General features: G+C 35.5%; 2 protein-coding genes and 2 long non-coding RNA genes across 8 annotated transcripts in view; 2 read left to right on the forward strand and 2 right to left on the reverse strand.

Annotated features, from left to right (window-relative positions):
* Positions 1-8,656, forward strand: part of LOC122574773 — a 33,657-nt gene extending 25,001 nt beyond the window's left edge. Inside the window, exons 3-5 of the mRNA XM_043742768.1 lie at positions 5,789-5,923; positions 6,550-6,995; positions 7,136-8,656. Coding sequence (XP_043598703.1) covers positions 5,789-5,923; positions 6,550-6,995; positions 7,136-7,922 — 1,368 coding nt within the window. The 3' untranslated portion in view covers positions 7,923-8,656. The remainder of the gene's footprint in view (positions 1-5,788; positions 5,924-6,549; positions 6,996-7,135) is intronic.
* LOC122574778 lies at positions 4,315-9,995 on the reverse strand. Of its 5 annotated transcripts, none has more exons than XR_006319187.1 (5): positions 8,774-9,995; positions 8,538-8,656; positions 7,732-7,833; positions 6,005-6,079; positions 4,315-5,914 (listed from the first exon to the last, which is right to left on the reverse strand). It is a non-coding gene; the product is annotated as an uncharacterized LOC122574778 (long non-coding RNA). The 5 variants fall into 5 exon arrangements; XR_006319185.1 differs by having other exon boundaries at positions 7,732-7,836; XR_006319184.1 differs by having other exon boundaries at positions 5,786-5,927; positions 7,732-7,836.
* A 1,841-nt stretch (positions 9,996-11,836) lies between these two features.
* LOC122574779 lies at positions 11,837-15,202 on the forward strand. Its single transcript, XR_006319188.1, has 5 exons — positions 11,837-12,142; positions 12,230-12,369; positions 12,928-13,259; positions 13,819-13,924; positions 14,075-15,202. It is a non-coding gene; the product is annotated as an uncharacterized LOC122574779 (long non-coding RNA).
* LOC122574777 lies at positions 14,965-17,529 on the reverse strand. The gene is made up of 2 exons (XM_043742779.1): positions 15,226-17,529; positions 14,965-14,997 (listed from the first exon to the last, which is right to left on the reverse strand). The coding sequence occupies exons 1-2, from the start codon at positions 15,737-15,739 to the stop codon at positions 14,984-14,986; spliced, it is 528 nt and encodes a 175-aa protein (XP_043598714.1). The 5' UTR covers positions 15,740-17,529; the 3' UTR covers positions 14,965-14,983.
* Positions 17,530-19,307: the final 1,778 nt, after the last annotated feature.

The following is a 19,307-nucleotide window of genomic DNA, read 5'->3' on the forward strand; positions in this document are numbered from 1 at the left end:
AAAGGTATACACGAAGTGTTGGTAGGTTTAGGTATACACGAAGTGTTGGTAGGTTTAGTGTTAAACGTGAAATCGAGCGGACGCGTTCAAGGCTGATTAGAAGGATGATAGTTTCGACTAAGGCGATGCTCAATAGTCTGTAAAGCCAGATTTTGCAATTACTCGAAGGACAGGGATTCCTTTGTCCCGATGTATGTACAGTTAGTCACTTTGTTCCGGAGTTATCAGCTGCTTCAAAGGATAATACGTTGACTCACGAAAGTATTGCGGATATTTATGTAAATATATAGTTTTGTAAAAGTAAAAGAAATCTAGGGAAAAGATCTGTTTCAGCTATTCTGGATATTTTTAGTGTCTTTGCGTGTTATGCGCATTCTGTGCATCTTGAGATATTTTTGCAAATAAAAAGAAAGTACTTATACTAAATAGCTTGCAATTTCTATATACGTTTCCAGATCTGTTTCAAATTTTACCGATGTAGTAATCATGATAATCGAGTCTCGCAACGCTATTGAAATTTCAAAATGTTTCATACTACGCAGATAATATATGCTCATAGAAGACGTCTATTTTCGCACGCCTGTGTATGTTTCCTTTGACGCGTTCATAAGTCGTATCGAATAAAAGTTTACCCAGATACGCTCGATGCGTGCTGATTTTTGCTATTATGAATTTTGAATGAACAACTCCTTAGAAAGTATAATTAGCTTTTTCTTTTCGTAGCATTCCGTATATTTTAATATCACAGCTATTTCCTCTGGACACGAAAAAGTTCGAAATTCTTTTAAATGGTTAAGGCGCTTCTTTCGTCATTTTTTATTTAAATCGTTCCTTTAAATATCCGATGAATACACGCGTTTCTGCTTCAGAGTGTAAAGTAGGCTATCGGATAAAATTCTTACGGTATTAAATGTAAGATATTCAGGCTTGATTCGCGTCCTAGAATTTTATTTTATATCATATTTCCGCGTTTTATTATGTTGATCGTTTCTGTGCTGTGTCATGCACGTTCGAATGGTACCCGTACTCTCTGCATAAATCCATTAGTCACACTAATACTGGTTTGAAACGAAAAACTTTCATGATTTATACTGTAAGAAATGTTCTTCAAATAACGCGAGTCTTTCGGTAATTACTCGCTGTTCAACTGAATTAGGTCGCAAAAAGTTGATTCTCCCATTCGACAAAATTATCGTCACCGTGTTATGTCTTCTAACGATCGTACGAATTTTCTACGCAATATTTTCGCTTGTTGCTTGAAGTAATGGATATATTTAGGATGGACAGTCTCGGACGAGACAACTCTGTTATTTCGAATGATTTTTTCATAATCTCGTATATTCGAATATGCAGACAACCTATATACGATTCAATCGATTCATACGATTCAATCTTAATTAGAATTTCGAGAAATCATACCCTTTGCTGTTTGCACTGTCGATTACGTGACACCTTGTATATAATACTATTAATAAGATCGACAATTTTATTGAGCGAAGCGAACGTACAATTTTTTAAATAACATGACTTGATATAAATTTCCCATGTTTCTTTCTATCCTGATAGATCCTTTATATCTGTCAGAATTTTAAAAAATTATTCCCCTTGCTAATAAAATTAATTTTATCGAGGAAAATAGACATGGAATTTTTTAGATGACAACATGATTTGGTAAAAATTCCCTATGTTTCTTTCTACTCTAATAGACCCTTTATATCTATCAGGATGATTTTAAAAAATCATCCCCCTTGCTAATAAGATCAATTTTATCGAGAAAAATAAACATGGAATTTTTTAAATGACATGATTTGGTAAAAATTTCCTGATTCTTCCTACTTTGATAAATTTATCTTTATATCTGTCAGAATTTTGAAAAACCATCTCCCTTGCTCATCGAGAAAAATAAACATGGAATTTTTTAAATGACATGATTTGGTAAAAATTTCCCATGTTTCTTTCTACCCTGATAGACTCTTTATATCTGTCAGAATTTTAAAAAATTATTCCCCTTGCTAATAAAATCAATTTTATCGAAGAAAATAAACATAGAATTTTTTTAATGACATGATTTGGTAAAAATTTCCCATGTTTCTTTCTACCCTGATAGACTCTTTATATCTGTCAGAATCTTAAAAAATTCATCCCCCTTGCTAATAAGATCAATTTTATCGAGGAAAATAGACATGGAATTTTTTAAATGACATGATTTGGTAAAAATTTCCTATGATTCTTCCTACTTTGAAAAATTCATCTTTATATCTGTCAGAATTTAAAAAAACCATCCCCCTTGCTCATCGAGGAAGATAAACATATAATTTTCGAAATAACAACATGACTTGGTAAAAACATTCTATGGTTGTTTCTACCTTGATAGATCCATCTTTATATCTGTCAAAATTAAGAATGAAATCAGCCTGCTTGCTGATTGCACTCGTTCAGTTTCAGATGTGCCCTTAAAAAGTGACTTGAAATGTTGAGGAAACGTGGGCACAAAGCGCAACTATTAATTGTTATCAGAGACGGTATCGGAGGCGAGATATACCAATATCAATATGAGTATATCGTCGAATCATCGAATAAACATCGTAAAAGTTGAAAATATAGAATTTGCATTATCAATTACGTGACGCTATGTACGTTATCTTGTTTGAGTTGCGACGACTATTAGATACAAAGAGGTATAGTCAGTGTGTACAAGTAGAAACGAAGAAATACTGAATAATTCAGGCAGTGACCGTAGCGAGTGACGTCATGATAGTATTCCACCGGTGGACGGTTCAAGCTGAGCGACCATGCGGAACCCCATCCGCTTATGTCCCCGCTGAAAAATTTCAGCTTTACGTACAAATTCCCTTATGTGAACGGGACACCGAAAGAAACCCTTGCCGGCTCATCGTCAAAGAAACCATAGGCAAAACACGTCGTCTTATCCTTCCATCATAGTGCCGTTTTACGCGCGTAAAAGCGATACCGACTTTTCTTCGCGCTCCTTGTGATACGGTGAAACCATCGGTGAAACCAACCTGGGACTTTGTATTCTTTCACCGTGTGTTACGAACTTTTTAATAATTTATGATATGTAACATACATGTAATTTATGATACATTTGTTCTACATTTATTGGTGATGAGAGATGGATGTTTTATTAGAGAAATAAAGAATATGATCGGAGTTCGTGGCTGTGAAAGCGAGTGTCAAGAATCCGTAATTGCTAATTCTTTACTTATTCGAGTGCAATTAATTATCCCAGTTGCAGCTTCGTCTGGTTTTCTATTTTATGACGTTTTGAGCCGCTTCGTTTGATAACGCGTCTCGTTTTCTGTTGGCTAAACTTCATATTTAGATATGATAAATAAAATGTATATTACATAAAACATATATTAAATAAACCTTCTTAATTGGTTTTAAGATCGTCCAGAGAGAATCCACATTTTACTGAAGTAAGTGGTTTTCCATTTTAAATCCAAACGGATGTAACACTTAAATACATGAAAAGCATACTTTCAAAGAAAGATCAGCAGGAAGAGGAAGAGGTAGTAGCGATTCTTGTCCGGGACCCTTCTTGTATTCTTCAATGATTTCCTAAATCAATAATACACACAGCAAAAAATGAAAACACTTTAGATATAAAAGGGACAACTTTTATTGTCATCTTCTCATTGCTTCTTCTATTCCTTTTATCTTTTCATTGCTTTTCTCATTTCTCTTTCTATCCATCCTTGGTGGACCTACAGTTTTATACGGGTTCCACCGTGACAACCAGAGACCGCGGTGAAATAAACACATGCAACTAGGAATAAACCCGAGTTTCAGAGGTGCTGGCTGAAAATTCGACTATTAGGATGTAGGAAAATTGAGTTTCGATAACCAAGGGCCCAAGTGCCAGCCGACCGAGCCAACGGGGTTCTTTCTTAGTCAATAATATAATAATCCATAATTACCAAGTTTACGCTTAAATAATACAAGTTACAGTTTGAAAATATCCCTCAAAAAATTGTCTCTCCATCCTTTCGAACGAACGAAGAAGAATACAGACTTCTATCGTACAAACAGTTCTTACAATTTGAACAGAACGATTTATTAATTTAATTATTAAGAATCTATTGCATAAAATATTACTTAATATTATTATAGAAACTCGTTGCTATTATAGCAGAGGGTCTACGTAAAAGGATTGTCATAAAGAAATTGGCCAATAGCATCATTTGAATTGCATGAGGCGGTCCAAGAGAGTCGGAGCGTTGAAAAGAGCAAAGATTCAAGGTTTTCGAAATATCGTGTATTTTTCTGCGACTGGCTGAGAGCAAATCTCCGCTGATGATTCTAATAACAGTGATAGTTGAACGCGTGGCGACCGAACGATGAACGCATGATTCTTTCAACATCTCGCGCGTCCTGGCTTCGTTATCAGGCATGGCCCATCGCCGGATATCTCGCAACTCGTACCGTATTTTTCCCGCCATTGTATGGAAATGTCAGAAACCTCGTGTTTCTTCGAACTTCTTTTATTCCCGGTGTCCGCGACTCGGCCACCGAAAAGAAAGAAATATGCAAATGTTAAAGGGCCTATCCGTTCGAATGGCGGTGCATCATCGATGCTCGAACCTTTTCAACTTGTCCAAGTAACTGTTCGCCGATGTCTAATTGTTTGCTCAATGACGACTTCGTGACTGGACTCGCGGAAAACTCCAGTCCTCTTTGTGCGTTTTCTATTCGACTTCTATTAGAATTCTGTTGGGGTGTATTAGATGGCGTTTTAAAAGACTTCCGAGGATGTTGACCGAATAGGATCATTAATGTTGGGTTGTTTGATTATTTTCAGTATGGTAAAGATTTCTATTCTTGGGGGGGAAATTTGCTATTGATCCGTTATTGGATGTTTCTTGATGATACGAGTTTAGCAGGAGATTTTTTAAATATTTATCACGGATATGTTAAATATTTGTTGATATTGGCTGTAATTCTAGCGAAAATCCTGAAATGTTGTTTCAGGATGTAAATAAGTTCTTCAGGATAATAGTCAGAAATCTAGCAGATATTTTAGAAGGTTGATTAGGTCTAAAGGAAATTTTGGAATATCGTGGTAATAAATTTGCTGGAAATTCTGTAGAATATTATTTTATAAAATAATAGCTCTAGAATATCAATTAGAAACCTGGTAGTCATATTAATAAGCATATAATAAATTTAATACAAATTCCGGAATATTTCTTCCTTAATTTATTTATCTAGAGTTCACCTTTAAATCTTATTATTTTATTATACATTTTGTATAATATGTTTAATATGTTAATACGGTTGTATACATTTGTATTTCATAGACTTATGCAATATTGTACCTGGAATATTATTTTATAAAATGAAGACGCTAGAATATTAATTAGATAATCGACAAAAAGTTTAAGGTAATTAATGATGCAAATATTTAACGTTTCTCTTACGTTTAACGGTGATTAGAGCAATGTATTATTTAAAATAAAATATACCGCTGTTGGTAAAGCAATGTCCGTAAAATAAATAGGCATACGCTCTGCTAACGTCGAATCGTGTTCACTCCACCGTGTGAAAATCTCCTACGCAAGGTGAAACCTTGTATTAACGCGTGTATATACGTCGTACCACGTCGCTTCTTTCTTCTTTTGAAACGATTACGTTCAGGAAAGTCGTTCGAGAGCTGGACACTTTCCTCGTTAAACTTAAAGTGCGATAAAAGTAAGAAATTGAATTTAAAAAGAAAACACCGATAATTATCGTTAACTAATTTCGTCATTTTTGTTTTTTGTTTCAGCAATACCGATCGTTGATAGAAGAGAACCGAAGACTTCAGAACATTTTAGCGACCAATCAAATACCTCACGTACAAGTAGTAGACAATGTTTTCTTGCAGACACAGGTTGAAACATTGCAATGGCAACTGAAACAGGTCTCTATTTAACCATAAACCACGATCGTTTAACATACCTGATTTACAAGAGGAAATTGTTGATGTCCTCGACCAGATTACCTTATCCCCATTCCTTGAATACTTCACCGTCTGTCCACGAAAAATATTCCACTGCCATTTTTAACACCTTAGTACCTGTAGAAATATTAATAATTAAAAATATGCAAAGAAGTGAAACACTTTGGCAATTTTAAAACAGTACAGCTTCAACTTTAGACACAGGCAATTATTTCTACATCTCTTTTAACAAAGTTTTTTATAGTTTAATAAAAATGCCACAAAATCGCTTTGAATCCCCATTCCTTAAATATTAAAGTTTCAAATCTATTGTACTTGTGCATTTATTGAATAACCATAGCATTATTATTGCTCACACAATGGTTACATATATAAATAACTATTCTGTATGCAACAAAAATGCTGTGGTCATGTCCAGTAAGTGTGTGTGTACGTTTGAAGCTTTTAATACTCCAAACCTGTGCACAAATCTTTATATGAAAATATAATATGTTAATAATACAATATGATTGAAACATAATATAACTCTATTATAGAAATAAAACAGTGTAAATTGCACGAATATTTATTTATAAAAAATTTTACAGATAGAAGCAAATAGACAGATGTACCGTGCCCTGATGGAGCAGGTGCTGCACTTCCTGGACCGAGCCCGTAAAAGCTTGGATATTCTTCACGAGAAGAGTAATCCTAAGGATAAGAAATTAACGGGACGGTTTCCACGTAGCCATAGCGTTCAGACTGTGGACGCAGATTCCTCGTCGAATCATGTTTCCTCAGCGCCATCGTCTTCGACTTCCTCTCGTTTCACGAAGTCAAAATCGGTCACACAGATCTCACCGTGCACTACCAACTACCGCGAATTCACTTGGTCGATGCTTCGTAGAAACGATCCAGCGCATTGTACTCCTCCACGTAATAAATCTCAGGGTCTCAATAAAACTCATGACGGTGTTGTTTATAAAAGCCCTACGATACCCGTGCTGAATCCGAATGATATACCGCCCCAGAAACTATCCCAAGAAGCATTTAGGTACGTAACTAGATACCTAAGTGATTAAATTAATTGTTTTGTAGTGTTTAGTTACTAATAAGTAACTTTAAATATCTCTTTATTTAAAATATATGAAGATAGTAAACTGTTTTTAACTAATTGTAAATTAATTGTTTCAGATTAATGAGAACAGTTCAGTCGTTGCTCTCAATGAGAGAACCGGATCTGGCCAGAATCTCGCCGATAGAAAATAACGAATCCTCCCCATCGCCCATAGAGCATCATCGTTACAATAATCATCACAACGAGGTATCAGTGACCTTGCAGGATGGTAGTTACGTAAATGCAACGCGCTTGCAGGAAGCTATCGGATACAATAGATGTTCCAGTTATGACCATGGGAACGAATCAAGTAGTACCGATAACGACAGTAGGTGTTTCGTAAAATCATCGTCAAACATTGTTGAGATCAGTCGAAGTTTGCACGATCTTCTCCCTGGTATAAGAAGATCCGTTGACACCACCTCACTCAACTCAGGAAGCAGCAAAACTACCGAAGAAGAGGATCTACTTCCAAATAATAACTGTTTCAACGTATCCATATCGAATCACAAACATATTTACGTATGTACGCCGACATCTACGCCAAATAGATGTGTTAGAAAAGTAGAGAAAAAGGATAAATCTTCTAAATCAAAGCCAACTGACAGTGTGAGCAGCGTCGAGGATGAGAGTGGATTTTCTTCTATGAGTTCTTTTCAAGAAATTGGTTTACCTAACGTTCTGCCAATTTCTCCTATAAGAGGTTGTCATCAAGAGGTGGGTTTACCGGTGGTACCAGCGGAAAAAGCTAGGCATCGTAGGTGGTCTTCCACTCCTGCTGAAATTCGAGCTTTCTTTAATAAACATCGTGGTAGCTTCACCGCCTCTCAAACTACCACTGAATCTTTAAGTGTCTGGGTTTGAATGATTTTGCTAGCAATATACATAAACTACTTTCTAAACGAAATGACTCTGATGAATGCACTTGATATATTCAAACGTAAACAAATGACCGAACATAGAAGGCACAGTCGTGTATTGATACAGTAATTTTTGTTATAAATACTCCTGTCTGAATATTTCCAGATCAGTTTTACATTTTACGTGTTCTTCTTCAGGAAAGTTTTATTCTTTAAGAAACGTTTAAAACAGTTTAGAGACAAACATAATCCGAATAATTGATACGTTAATTAAAAATTTTTTTTGTTTCTCACTTATTTGACTTTAGTTTTATGAAAGATTTGATGCATTACTATAGAATATAAACTTGTTCAGAGTTTCATTAGAAGGTTAATATGTATACAAGTGTAGCTAGTACTTTTACATGTATTAGGAAAACATAATTCTTGATAGTTATATGCAAAAGATTTTGTAAAAGTTGTCTTCAGCATTTGTATTGACAAAAGCATTCGATAATCATATACGTCTCTTAGATATGTACCAATATTGTAATTGAGCATTTTGCCTTTTTACTGGTACTTTAAAATATTCTAAACAGTCTCAACTTCCACTTTGAAACAGTGTTCAATTTGTACTTACAAGTATTATTATGCAGCATAAGTCATTAAAGCTGTAATCTGCTTTATATTTCATGAATTTGTACATAAATAATGATATATAAAGTATTTGAGTATTCAATATAGTAGAAGTTTCTTCACCTGAAATATAATTACTTCTAATAATACAATTAATTATAAGATATCCTATATACTAATATATAAAGTACTTTGATAACATTTGCTTATATTATAACATTTTGTCCTTTTTAGACTTACATAAATATATGAATCTTAGTTTATTTTCATGCATATAATCATTGACCAATGATTGATTACGTGATATACGATACTTCCATTAATCTAATAACTTTACATCTTTTATACGACTTTTACTTATACTTTTTTTCATTGATTCACTGTTTTAGATTGTGCGGTTGTAAGTAGACTGAACATATTTATGCAAATCTATATTTTTATGAAATACAACTAACAAAATAGGATCTCCTAAATATTATAAACATAGATATTTTGTACATTTTTGTACACTTGAACCTATATAATAAGCATCTGCAATCTAGTTATAAGCTATTGAAAATTAACATTATAACACCCATTATAAGTAACTATAGCATATAGGAAATAACAAAAATATTATACATAACATTATAAATAACAAAAATGTCTATACATTTGTAGAAAGGAGCGAACGTCAGCGTTTTCAACTTCGAAACGCACACAGAGCACCGAACTTAACGAACGCAAGCTAGAAATTTAAAAAGATTTAAGCGAGGAAAACACTTGATCATTAAATGAGGAAAAATAACGTGAAATAAAGAAAAAGGAAAGAGATATCGTGAGCAAAGATTTAACGAAACGAAAACTGCTGATCATGGCTGAGAAACGTTCGTGGATGGGCGGTGTGGGAGGTCGGGGGACGGATGCGCGCGCATCGCGATAAGGCAAAAGTAGAGACACTGTTCGTTATCAGTACGGCAGGCGTCGTTCACTTGTTCGCGAGTCGGTCCAGAGGTTAGCCAGGAGATTGCGCCACCAGCCGATCCACTTTTAGATTGATTTTCAAGAGCACCGTGCGCTGGGTATAGCGCTCCGCGTTTATTTTAACGTGGCCAGAGTGTTCGAACGGGCCGCGACCGTCTCGGGTGATAGTAGAAACATCGTGACGAGGTGAGAGGTTCGGGTGCGGGCGCCTTTTCTCTCTGCCGGTCTAGAAGAACGTCGTTTAATCGTGTCCCACGGGAGGCACATTCGTTTCTCGTTGGCCTGCGTGCTCGTTGTTATTACTACACACCGTTACGTTCGTGTGTCTGTGTGTGCTGTTTCTCCTACGCGTACACACTTGCAGTTTGTATAGTCCCGTGTGTACACACATAGAAAGTCTATCTATATCTGCCGTTCGTTCTTTCGTGCGGTGTACCGTGTACTGAACGGATTGTGGTGTGCGTGTGTAACCCTCAGAACGTGCGGCTTCGTGGCGCAGTGCGTGAAATGAGTGACAAGGATCGTTCCTCTCCCACTCTTGTTGAAAACAGTCTTAAGTCGCTGCTCGATCAACCTAGTATTTTTCCATTGATTGGTAAGTATCCGCTGTAATACTATTTAATTTTAGATAAATATAACGATATATCTTTTTAGCGTATCTTTTCTGTACGAGCTCGATAATCTCCCCTCCTATCCCTAGCTCGATCTTTGCCTTGTTAGAACGCGCATTTTTCCTTTTCTTCGAAATTCGCGCACAATACTACTTCAGCGCTGACTGGCGGCGATTCGACGAATGCCAAACACGTTTTTCTCTCGTGTTTTCATTGACGAATCGCTGTGTCGCGTCGTCGATATTTTTCTTTGAACATGGAGGGGTTCTGTGACGTTTAAATTTTTATGCTAATCGCTTGCTTTTTCTTCCTCTCGTTCATTGGTATCGAGCAATAACGTATAAAGGAAATGAAAAAAATACAAGGTTATTTGAGGGATTTCGTTGAAGTAAGATAGGAAAAAAGGAATAGAGAATAGTAAGCACGCATTTTATGTTCATTGGTTGCGCCGGCGCTCGCTTCTTGGTCTCTCGATTAACCTCGTTTGGACCCCGTGGTGCACCACGTGATGTTACCAACCTAACCTCACTTTCACTTGCTCAACCTATATGCTCGGTTAAGTTCGGCTCAATACGACTGTTTTACTAAGCGATTTTAACTAACCTTCCCGATTTGATCATGGGAGGAATGCTTTTAATGCCATGTGATAGATTTCAATGCAAAGTAACAATTTCATGGTAAAACTATCGATTTATATTTATTGAATGTCAATTGTCTATAGAATCATATTCTTTTCTGGATCACTATTTACAACAATGCCTTGTTATTCTTTGGTATTCCATTTTCGATTGCTTTGAATTTAAAAAATGCGTGTTCTTTCAAGTTTATTGACACATTCCGTACTAGACATACAAAATCATGAAATAGTTCCTGAACACTAGAGTATATCAATATTTTATAAATTAGGTCATTTTCGATAATAATTGTGCAACTATGAAATATAATTTATTTAACGCATTATTATAATGAACACACGTGGGCACATGGATCATCGATGTTCCACGCGGTTTGTACAAATCGTATAAAGTTGGTGTACATGGAATGTGTTAAAAGAAACAGAGTGGGAGAGTAATAAAGAAGGGAGAATGAAATAAAATGTTGATTGCGTATGTGTTTACTTAGCCTGCTATTCGACCATATCTATCTTAACTGACGTTCGTGGTTCTACGTCAGCTTCACAAATGGAATTACATTTGTATGGAGTTTAGAAATTATTTAGCTTTTATATCCTTTTAACACGTATTATCCCTTTAACACGTTTGTTCCAATATTATTAGCAAAATTGTATAAGTTAGAAATTACAAGTTACCAATATCTCTTTTTATGCAATACTACAAGTGAATTTTATAAATTACAAGGATTGTCCTGTTCGATATAAGACTGCAAGATTATAAGAATCATTTGTACAACACATGTCTATATGTATGATTTATGATTTGTCACTTGTTAATGTACAGCAGTTAATAAATTATTGTATGAAAGAGTTCTGGTGTAATAATCCACTGAAGCTCCTTTTCAAACGTGTCATTGTTTTTTCTCTGAACACACGCTTTTTCGCTAGGTTAATTTACATAGCACTTTACATGGTGCGACGCGTAAAATATAAGTAACGATCCAAAGTGCGTCTCTCAAGTTACATATGTATATCGAGAGGCAATAATCCGACTTTCATGAGAGCTGCATTATCTATGGAACAAGGTTCGAGTCCACCTCAGGTAATTGTGTTTTGCGCAATCGCGGCATTCGTTCAACTTTTGTCTATCGGTAACAACAAAACAGAAATAAAGAAAGTGAAGCAAAAAGTAAAATACGTTGTACGCTACGTAGAGAAAAAAAAGAGCGAAACCGTGGTAATCCAGTGGAAGTTAATTATCTTAACGGAGTTGTACCAATAATTCGAAACATAGAGCCAGTAAATTAAGGACAGTTCCCTGATTCAACGTAATGGCTTACTTCCCATTCGGCTTTGCAACCAGTTTCATATGCTATTCGCGATGAAATAGGTTTCATTGTAAGGTGACATGAGGCGATTAGAGTGAGTAATCATAAAAATCATTAGAAATATTTGAAAATCATTATGTTGTTGCTATTTAGTAATTTAGCCGATCTGTATTTGTTTTAGGTTCTAGCTATTTGTTTCAGGTTTTAAGTAGTTATAATGTGGATAAAAGTTTGCTGGTTAGATTGGTATTTGACGAGTAAGGTTTTCAACCAAAGAAGGTTCACGAGTTCTTTTGAAAAATTTTTATTTACTTTTAAGAGGTTAGTTTACCCTGAGCACGCGGGAGTCATGGGTAACTTTAACAATTTTTAAAGGGAAAATTATGAAGTAAATCGAAAATCTGTTTGGAATACATAAGCGTACATATCTGCAGAAAAATAATTATTTTTTTAATGAAAAAAGATGCTTATCATTTTTACAAAAATCAATATTTTACATATGTACATACCTTTCTACGCATTTGAGATCCGTATTTATTTTTTTAGTGGTATTATTTTGGTTGGCGATATTGCGCCGTGTGAGTCAGACAGATTTTTAAGTTAACCATACAGAAAATCAACATCTACTATCGTTATCTATATTTTCACACTTGAGTTTTTACGCTACAGACGTTTAATTTTTAAATCGAATTTGATTAAATATCATTAGACTATTGTCCCAACGATCTTGGTATAGTTATCGTGTCTAACTTATCTTTGATCCACGGTTTATAACTTTGATAAGATGGCGTTCTTTATTCAATTACATTTCATTATATATATATATATATCATTAGTTTCCTAAAAAAGTAACAGCAATAAGAAAAGTGAATTTTTCAGGAAACAGTAAGTTCACTACTCTTTTACTTAAATACTTTTCGCAACGAAAGTATTTTTTTCTTTACTACTAAAAAAGGCATAAGTTAAATTACTAATAAAAACAAAGGTAATATTGTTGTTATTACTACTATTATCTCTGTAACATAATTTTATGGGTAGTTATGAGGTAATTATTTCCCATCTTAGTAGATTACTTTTTTTATTAAATTCTTGCTTATTTTTGTAAATATCTTAGAAATGAGGATTCAGCAAAACCAACGGTATTTTCACAAATTAAGAGACGACACGGATAACAGTCGTTTCATCGAATATTAAAATAACACGTGGACTTGGTAAGAGAATTTATATTTAAAAGCGATTACTTAGTGTTAGATGTGTAAGCGAGGCAGATTTATGGTGGAGATTAAATAGCACAAAAGAGGCATTTTTTGGTGCATATTCAATGACCAGGCAGTTTACTGTTCGTAATTATCGTGTACGACACTTTCACGCGATGTAGTTGGACATTAATTTCAAGATTGACACTGAGATAACACGTTACGTCATGGCTTCGCTCAAGGACCGACGTTTGTCATTGCAGAAATAGAAGTAAATTGCGAATTTACGGGTATCTGAAAAAAGTAGCCGTGGGTGGAAACGAACACACCACGTGTTTTGCTCTAACAATCCATCCCACTCGTTTCAGCAACTAATTGGCAATGTATTTAAAACAGCCGGATTTTAATACTTTGATGCCTGTAAATATTAAATAATGGAACTCCGTTAATCGCGGTACAGTTAGATAAATTAGATATTCTAATTTTTATTTGAAGTGTTTACGATAAGTTTTCGATATTTGCCTAGATTATTCATTACGCCGATTAATCAGTACTTATTATAATTATCTGTTAGATGCACAATCTTCGCATGTAGAATATTAAATACTTCAACAGTTGATGGTATTGTCGAGGATAAATCTTGAAGTACTCCTCCGATATATGTGTTCGATATATTTTAAGTAAGTTAATCTTTCAAGCGAAAGAGATTTGTCTTTCGAATCTGTTGTTTTATCGAACAAGTTTTAAAAAGCTCGACTTAACGATAGATCTTATAAAAGCATCGATAAGTGTCCCAGAATCTTTTAAGTTTATGAAGTTTTTTTCTATAGGAAAAGAGACTCTCACGTCATAACAGGCACGTTTCTGTCCTAAAAACGTTCATATTATGAAGACATCGATGGAATACTAATGCTGGACATTATTAAACGATTCCTGTATAATCAGAAAAAAATTTCCAGGACGTTCTTATTTTTCCTGTCTTCTGTGAAAAAAATAAAAATCCACGGGGAGAACGCTGCATAACGTTGGTATAACATAGGAGTGTCTTCGGATACAAAGTTATCAGGACGACGAAGAAGAAAACGAGTTAACTGGTGTTAGCCGGTTGAAAGGTCAACGGATGATTAAAATTCCCGAAGGGTAATTCGGTGATAATCTTGAGAGACTGATATCACCCAGTGGTGGTTCGATTTCTTCCTCGAGCAACGTCACTCCTACGTTCTTATTATTTTATTTATTTAAACTCTCATTCACTTCTGAGCGACTATTATAGCATACAGATATATTACATAGACTTGTACAATGCTATATTAGACCAGTCTGTTATTAAGTAATTACCGACACTGCATGTTATAACAAATGTTATGTCCATTATACAATATTTACATTGTATGATGGGCATATTATGTATAACAGATATCAATTACGGTGTATGCTGTTGTTGCTTCACTGCAGCTACGTTAGTTGGACAAGGATTACGTCGCTTAGGAATTTCTAGAGATGTTTCACCACTCCCATCTTGTCATGCTGCTGCTTTTTCGGGAGACAACCGTGTGATGAGCTGCACTTTTGCGTCAACGTCCGATGAACATTGCAGTTTACTTCTCGACGACAGACCTGAATGTTTAAGGAACGTTGGCGTGAAAGTGCAGTTTACCACACGGTTGTCTCCTGAAAATTCAAAATCTGTGACAAAACGGAAGTAGTGAAACACCTTTATCGCCAATCATCGTCAAAGTTTAAAGTTTTAAACCTAAAATCGAAATCTAAAATTTACTTCCTTCTCATTTACGCTCGATTTAACCAGTTACCTATTTCTGACGAGTATACTCGTCAGGAAGAAACGACAGTATTTTGCGTTATCACTAGCCTTGTCAGTAACAAAATTAAAAAATAAAGCGATCATTTCGTTACAACTTAATTGTCTATTATGATAGCCACGCATACTCTGTGTTTGACGAGTATACTCGCCATCGCTTACCTTTTGCCACGCATTTTAGGTACACACTTTGCAAAGAGATCGCAACAGCTAACTGGTCAAAAGACGTTTGGAACGCTGTATCCTCTATATCCGTTTTATACTTTTGCAAATCAATAATTATGTGTTTCGCAGTCTTGCACGTTATAGAAGGACATGGTCTATGATCTTCTGGCTGGTTTCTTTTTACTTGTCTGTTTTTTTTTTCTTTTTTTTTCGTGAGGCCTAACGGACGTTGGGATCGACGAGGCCGCTCGCCTCTGGCCTGGCGTGGCCTCCAACCGAGTACCGCTCTTTTGGCAACCGGCCAGAGCTTATGCCAGGTTTCAACATACCGGTCGACATGGATATTTTCGGGTTTGCGGTGAAACGACAAGCTCTGCCTTCTCTTTCTTTGCTTCGATGACCTCGTCGCGTCGTGAAACACCATCCCTGATGTCTCGTCCCCATCCTGATCTTCTGATTGACTCCAGCCCCTGCACCCTTTTCGCCAGATATCAACGTCGAACCGTCCCATGAACGATGCCTGCTTCCGTTTTATCGATCAGAGCGTGCCAGCCGAACGCCAAGGTCTGTCCCCTTGTGCGTTGAATCGCGCGGAACTTTTCTGATCCATTAACGCGTTAATTGCCGCACCAAATTTTATATATTTTGCCTATGGACCGTAATCAGCCGATTTTTTAATAGGCTTCAAGTTAGAAAGCTAGTTTTTCAGGACTGGTTTGGTCATGTGATAATCGTTAGAGTATGAGATCATTGTCGTTGTATAGGAGACGGCTCGAAAGCGAAATATATTGGTAATTTATTGGCAGGTTTATTGGATTATCTTTGGTAAGGGGAATTGGTTGGTTCTTAGTGGCTGTACTGCGGATATTTCTACATTTATGGGGAATTTTATGATATCGTAGGCTAGACATCGTCATTTCAGTTTGGGGAAGAACATATTATAAAGAATTCGAGGAGACAGCGTTTGGTCGGATATACAGAAACGAAATTCAGGCTCTAACTGTTTCTTTAAAAGTTTGAGAAATTGTTCTGTAAAATACACACGATATACGTATGAGAGTGAAATTCAGACATTATTTCACGCGAAGTGAGAAAGAAAGACAAAATTTAAATTGCGTACATATGTAACAATGAAAATTTTGCTGGACAGTAATCTGCTTGGAATTTAAAGAAACTGAATATGATATACACTTAAATATGTGTATCTGCGGCTTGATGCAAGAAGTACCAATGTCAGCATTTAGAAAGTTGAGATGTTAGGACTTAAGGATACGTTAAAGAATTCACGTTCAAATAATCTCTGATACAGAAGTTTCTGTTGTTTGGAAATTTTGTTCTAATGCAAAAGGAGAGAATTTTCTAGTACGGAAGGATTCTCGTGTAAAAACAATAAAAGCAAGTGACTTTTGTAAATTTTTTTAGACTAGATACTGATTACATTGTATCTAAACCTTTTTGGGATGTAAATGTAGCCTTGAAGTGCAAGTGTAATTTTTTTACTTCAATTCTCATTGTTGTTTATTAGCTTTTTAAACTGTCACTTTCAATGCTTATCGAACTGTCGTGCACGAGAAACTAGTTGATTCATCAATTTCGAACAAGGTTTACTCGCTTTTTACAAATATCTCCAGGGAATGGACCTGAAATTTGCATTCCATTGTTTCTTTATAATATCTTTTGAAACGATACAAACTCAATTTATCCGGCGAAGGAAGTACATTTTTCTTCTAAACGCTACAACTCTCCAAATTTGCATGTTTTTCTTTCAAGCATAGATACAATTTCAGCGCAAAGTATCCAACTTTAAGAAAATTCCTATACTTTTGCATTCTGACGACCGTGAAAAATACTATTACCGCGCGCGTCAACAATGGTTACATTGCCAAATTTAATCACGACACTCGTGTAATATACGATAAACAATGAGAAGAACTGAAATAAACAGAATTACATATACTTCAAGATTATCTATTTACATCCCAAAAAGTTCTAGTATCACAATATAACTGATCTAAAAATGAATGCATAAAAATGCCCTGCTTTTTTCCTTCTTATTACAAGAAATCCTCCACTTTAATGTTTATGTTGTTCGTGTTTTTCACGTTGACTTTGGTATATTTTGCAAAAGGTTCATTTTATGAAAAATTTCGACCTTTGCCGTATATAAATGCCATTATAATCGTTTGCAGATAAAATTTGAAATTGCCTTTTTTCATATCGAACATATGGTTGTTTACTTAAACTTAATACCGGGTTTAATCCTTTTTTGCAGACATATGACGTTTGACGTATGTTGAAAATATAAAAATGAAATTCAATCACTGTTGCAGCGCAGTTTTAAAGGAGAAAATCCAGCCACGGTGTTCGTATGCAAAATACGTAGAAATAAAATTTAGACACCTGGAACCGAGGGAATTAGAGTATGGTAGGTGTGAAATAGCGGTGTTACAGAGGAAGGAGAAAAACGTTGTTGGTCGAAGGAAGGAAGAATTTCTTGTTACTTGTTAACATGCTCAAGCTATGGTAATAAGTTGCAAGACAAAGCTTATCTGCTTCCAACTTGCTTACTCATTATTGTGTTGGTTTTGAGTAATTTACAGCGACGACACGAGCAGGCACGTGGCCGTTTCTCCCGAGATCTGTACAATTCTCGTATTTATGATCCTGTAAAAGAGACTGCACGATAAGATAGTGGTGATGGTAATTTAGAGTCGTTCGGATGATCGCAAGTGAAAACGAGGCCATCGGAAGATCTATAGATCGAACGATCTATCTCTCTCTCTCTCTGTCTCTCTCTTTTTCAAACACGTTACTTTAGCGTTAGATTTTAGCTTTAAAACAATCTGGGACAATGTTTCGAAAAATCAGGAATTTTAAATAGGTAAATTTTAGATAGATTCTCAGAAAGCTAAGAATAGGATAGCGAAGACCAGGAAACTATAGATTCGAACGCTACGAAATAAATTTTATTGAATATCTTGCTTCGGTTGAATTTGATAGATTTTTGTTTTTCACATTTTTCTCTCTCAGATAAGTTACCTTTCAGCGATATTCTGATTCTAGAGGAAGATAATAGGTTTTCGATAGATCCTTCTCTTATTCTTAGAAAACTAATAATAGCAATACAGTGAGAAGAAAAAAGTGGTTGAGAAACCGTCCCTATTCATAGAAAATCTTCCATTCGATCACTTTCCCCTGTTTCGCAGCCTCAATTTCCCATTTTCGTGTCCTCTCCCTTTTCTGTGTCACAGTTTAAACACAGAGAGTTAATGTAATTGAACGAATCGTACAAGTGTACGGTGACACGAAGCCTTTATGTTATGTGTCTCGATGTAAAATACGGCTTCCGCGACAAGGTTGTTGCGAATGCGGCACAAAGTCGTACAGAATTTTTTGAACCTGCGATCCTGTTCCTCCACTTGTTACTTGCATCCTCGCGCTCATCGATTTGTCAGCTGCAAGATGGATTGAGATTGCACCAAGTTCAAGGAGCGTACGTAACCGTACTAATTCAAGTTGTTATCGATTTGTTCCGATTAAGCCTCTTTCTCAGCCTACTCAGCGTCTCGCTCTTATTGTAAACAGTGATAGACCAGTGACTCGTGATATTCTATATATACACGTTCGTAACTGGTGGTACAATTGGGTACAGGCTGATTCCACGTGAAAAGATATGTCGAAAATATTGAACAAAGTTTGTTCGTTGGACGATTTGTTTGTGAGAAAATCGAGTTTGAAAATGTCAACTATCAAGTATACTTAAACTTGGCCGAGTTCCGATTAGATATGAGTAAACAATCAGTAGGAGGTTGTTATACACGCGAAAATAAGTCAAAAATGTAAAATAACATTTTTCCGTTCAAGTTAAATAAATGATACGTTTGAATATGTTTCGCCAAGAACTGCTTTGATACGCACGATACATTTTCAAATTTATTGTTCTCGAAAACAAAGCATCTTGCGAAAAAGTGTCATTCTACATTTTTCGCTTATTTTCTCACGCAGTTTAACTTCTTTCGATTATTTACTCTTGTCCAGTTTGGAATTAGCCAAGTTTAAGCATAGTCGTCAAACTTTCA

Source organism: Bombus pyrosoma, linkage group LG14 (assembly GCF_014825855.1).
Source record: "Bombus pyrosoma isolate SC7728 linkage group LG14, ASM1482585v1, whole genome shotgun sequence".
NCBI classification, from domain to species: domain Eukaryota; kingdom Metazoa; phylum Arthropoda; class Insecta; order Hymenoptera; family Apidae; genus Bombus; species Bombus pyrosoma.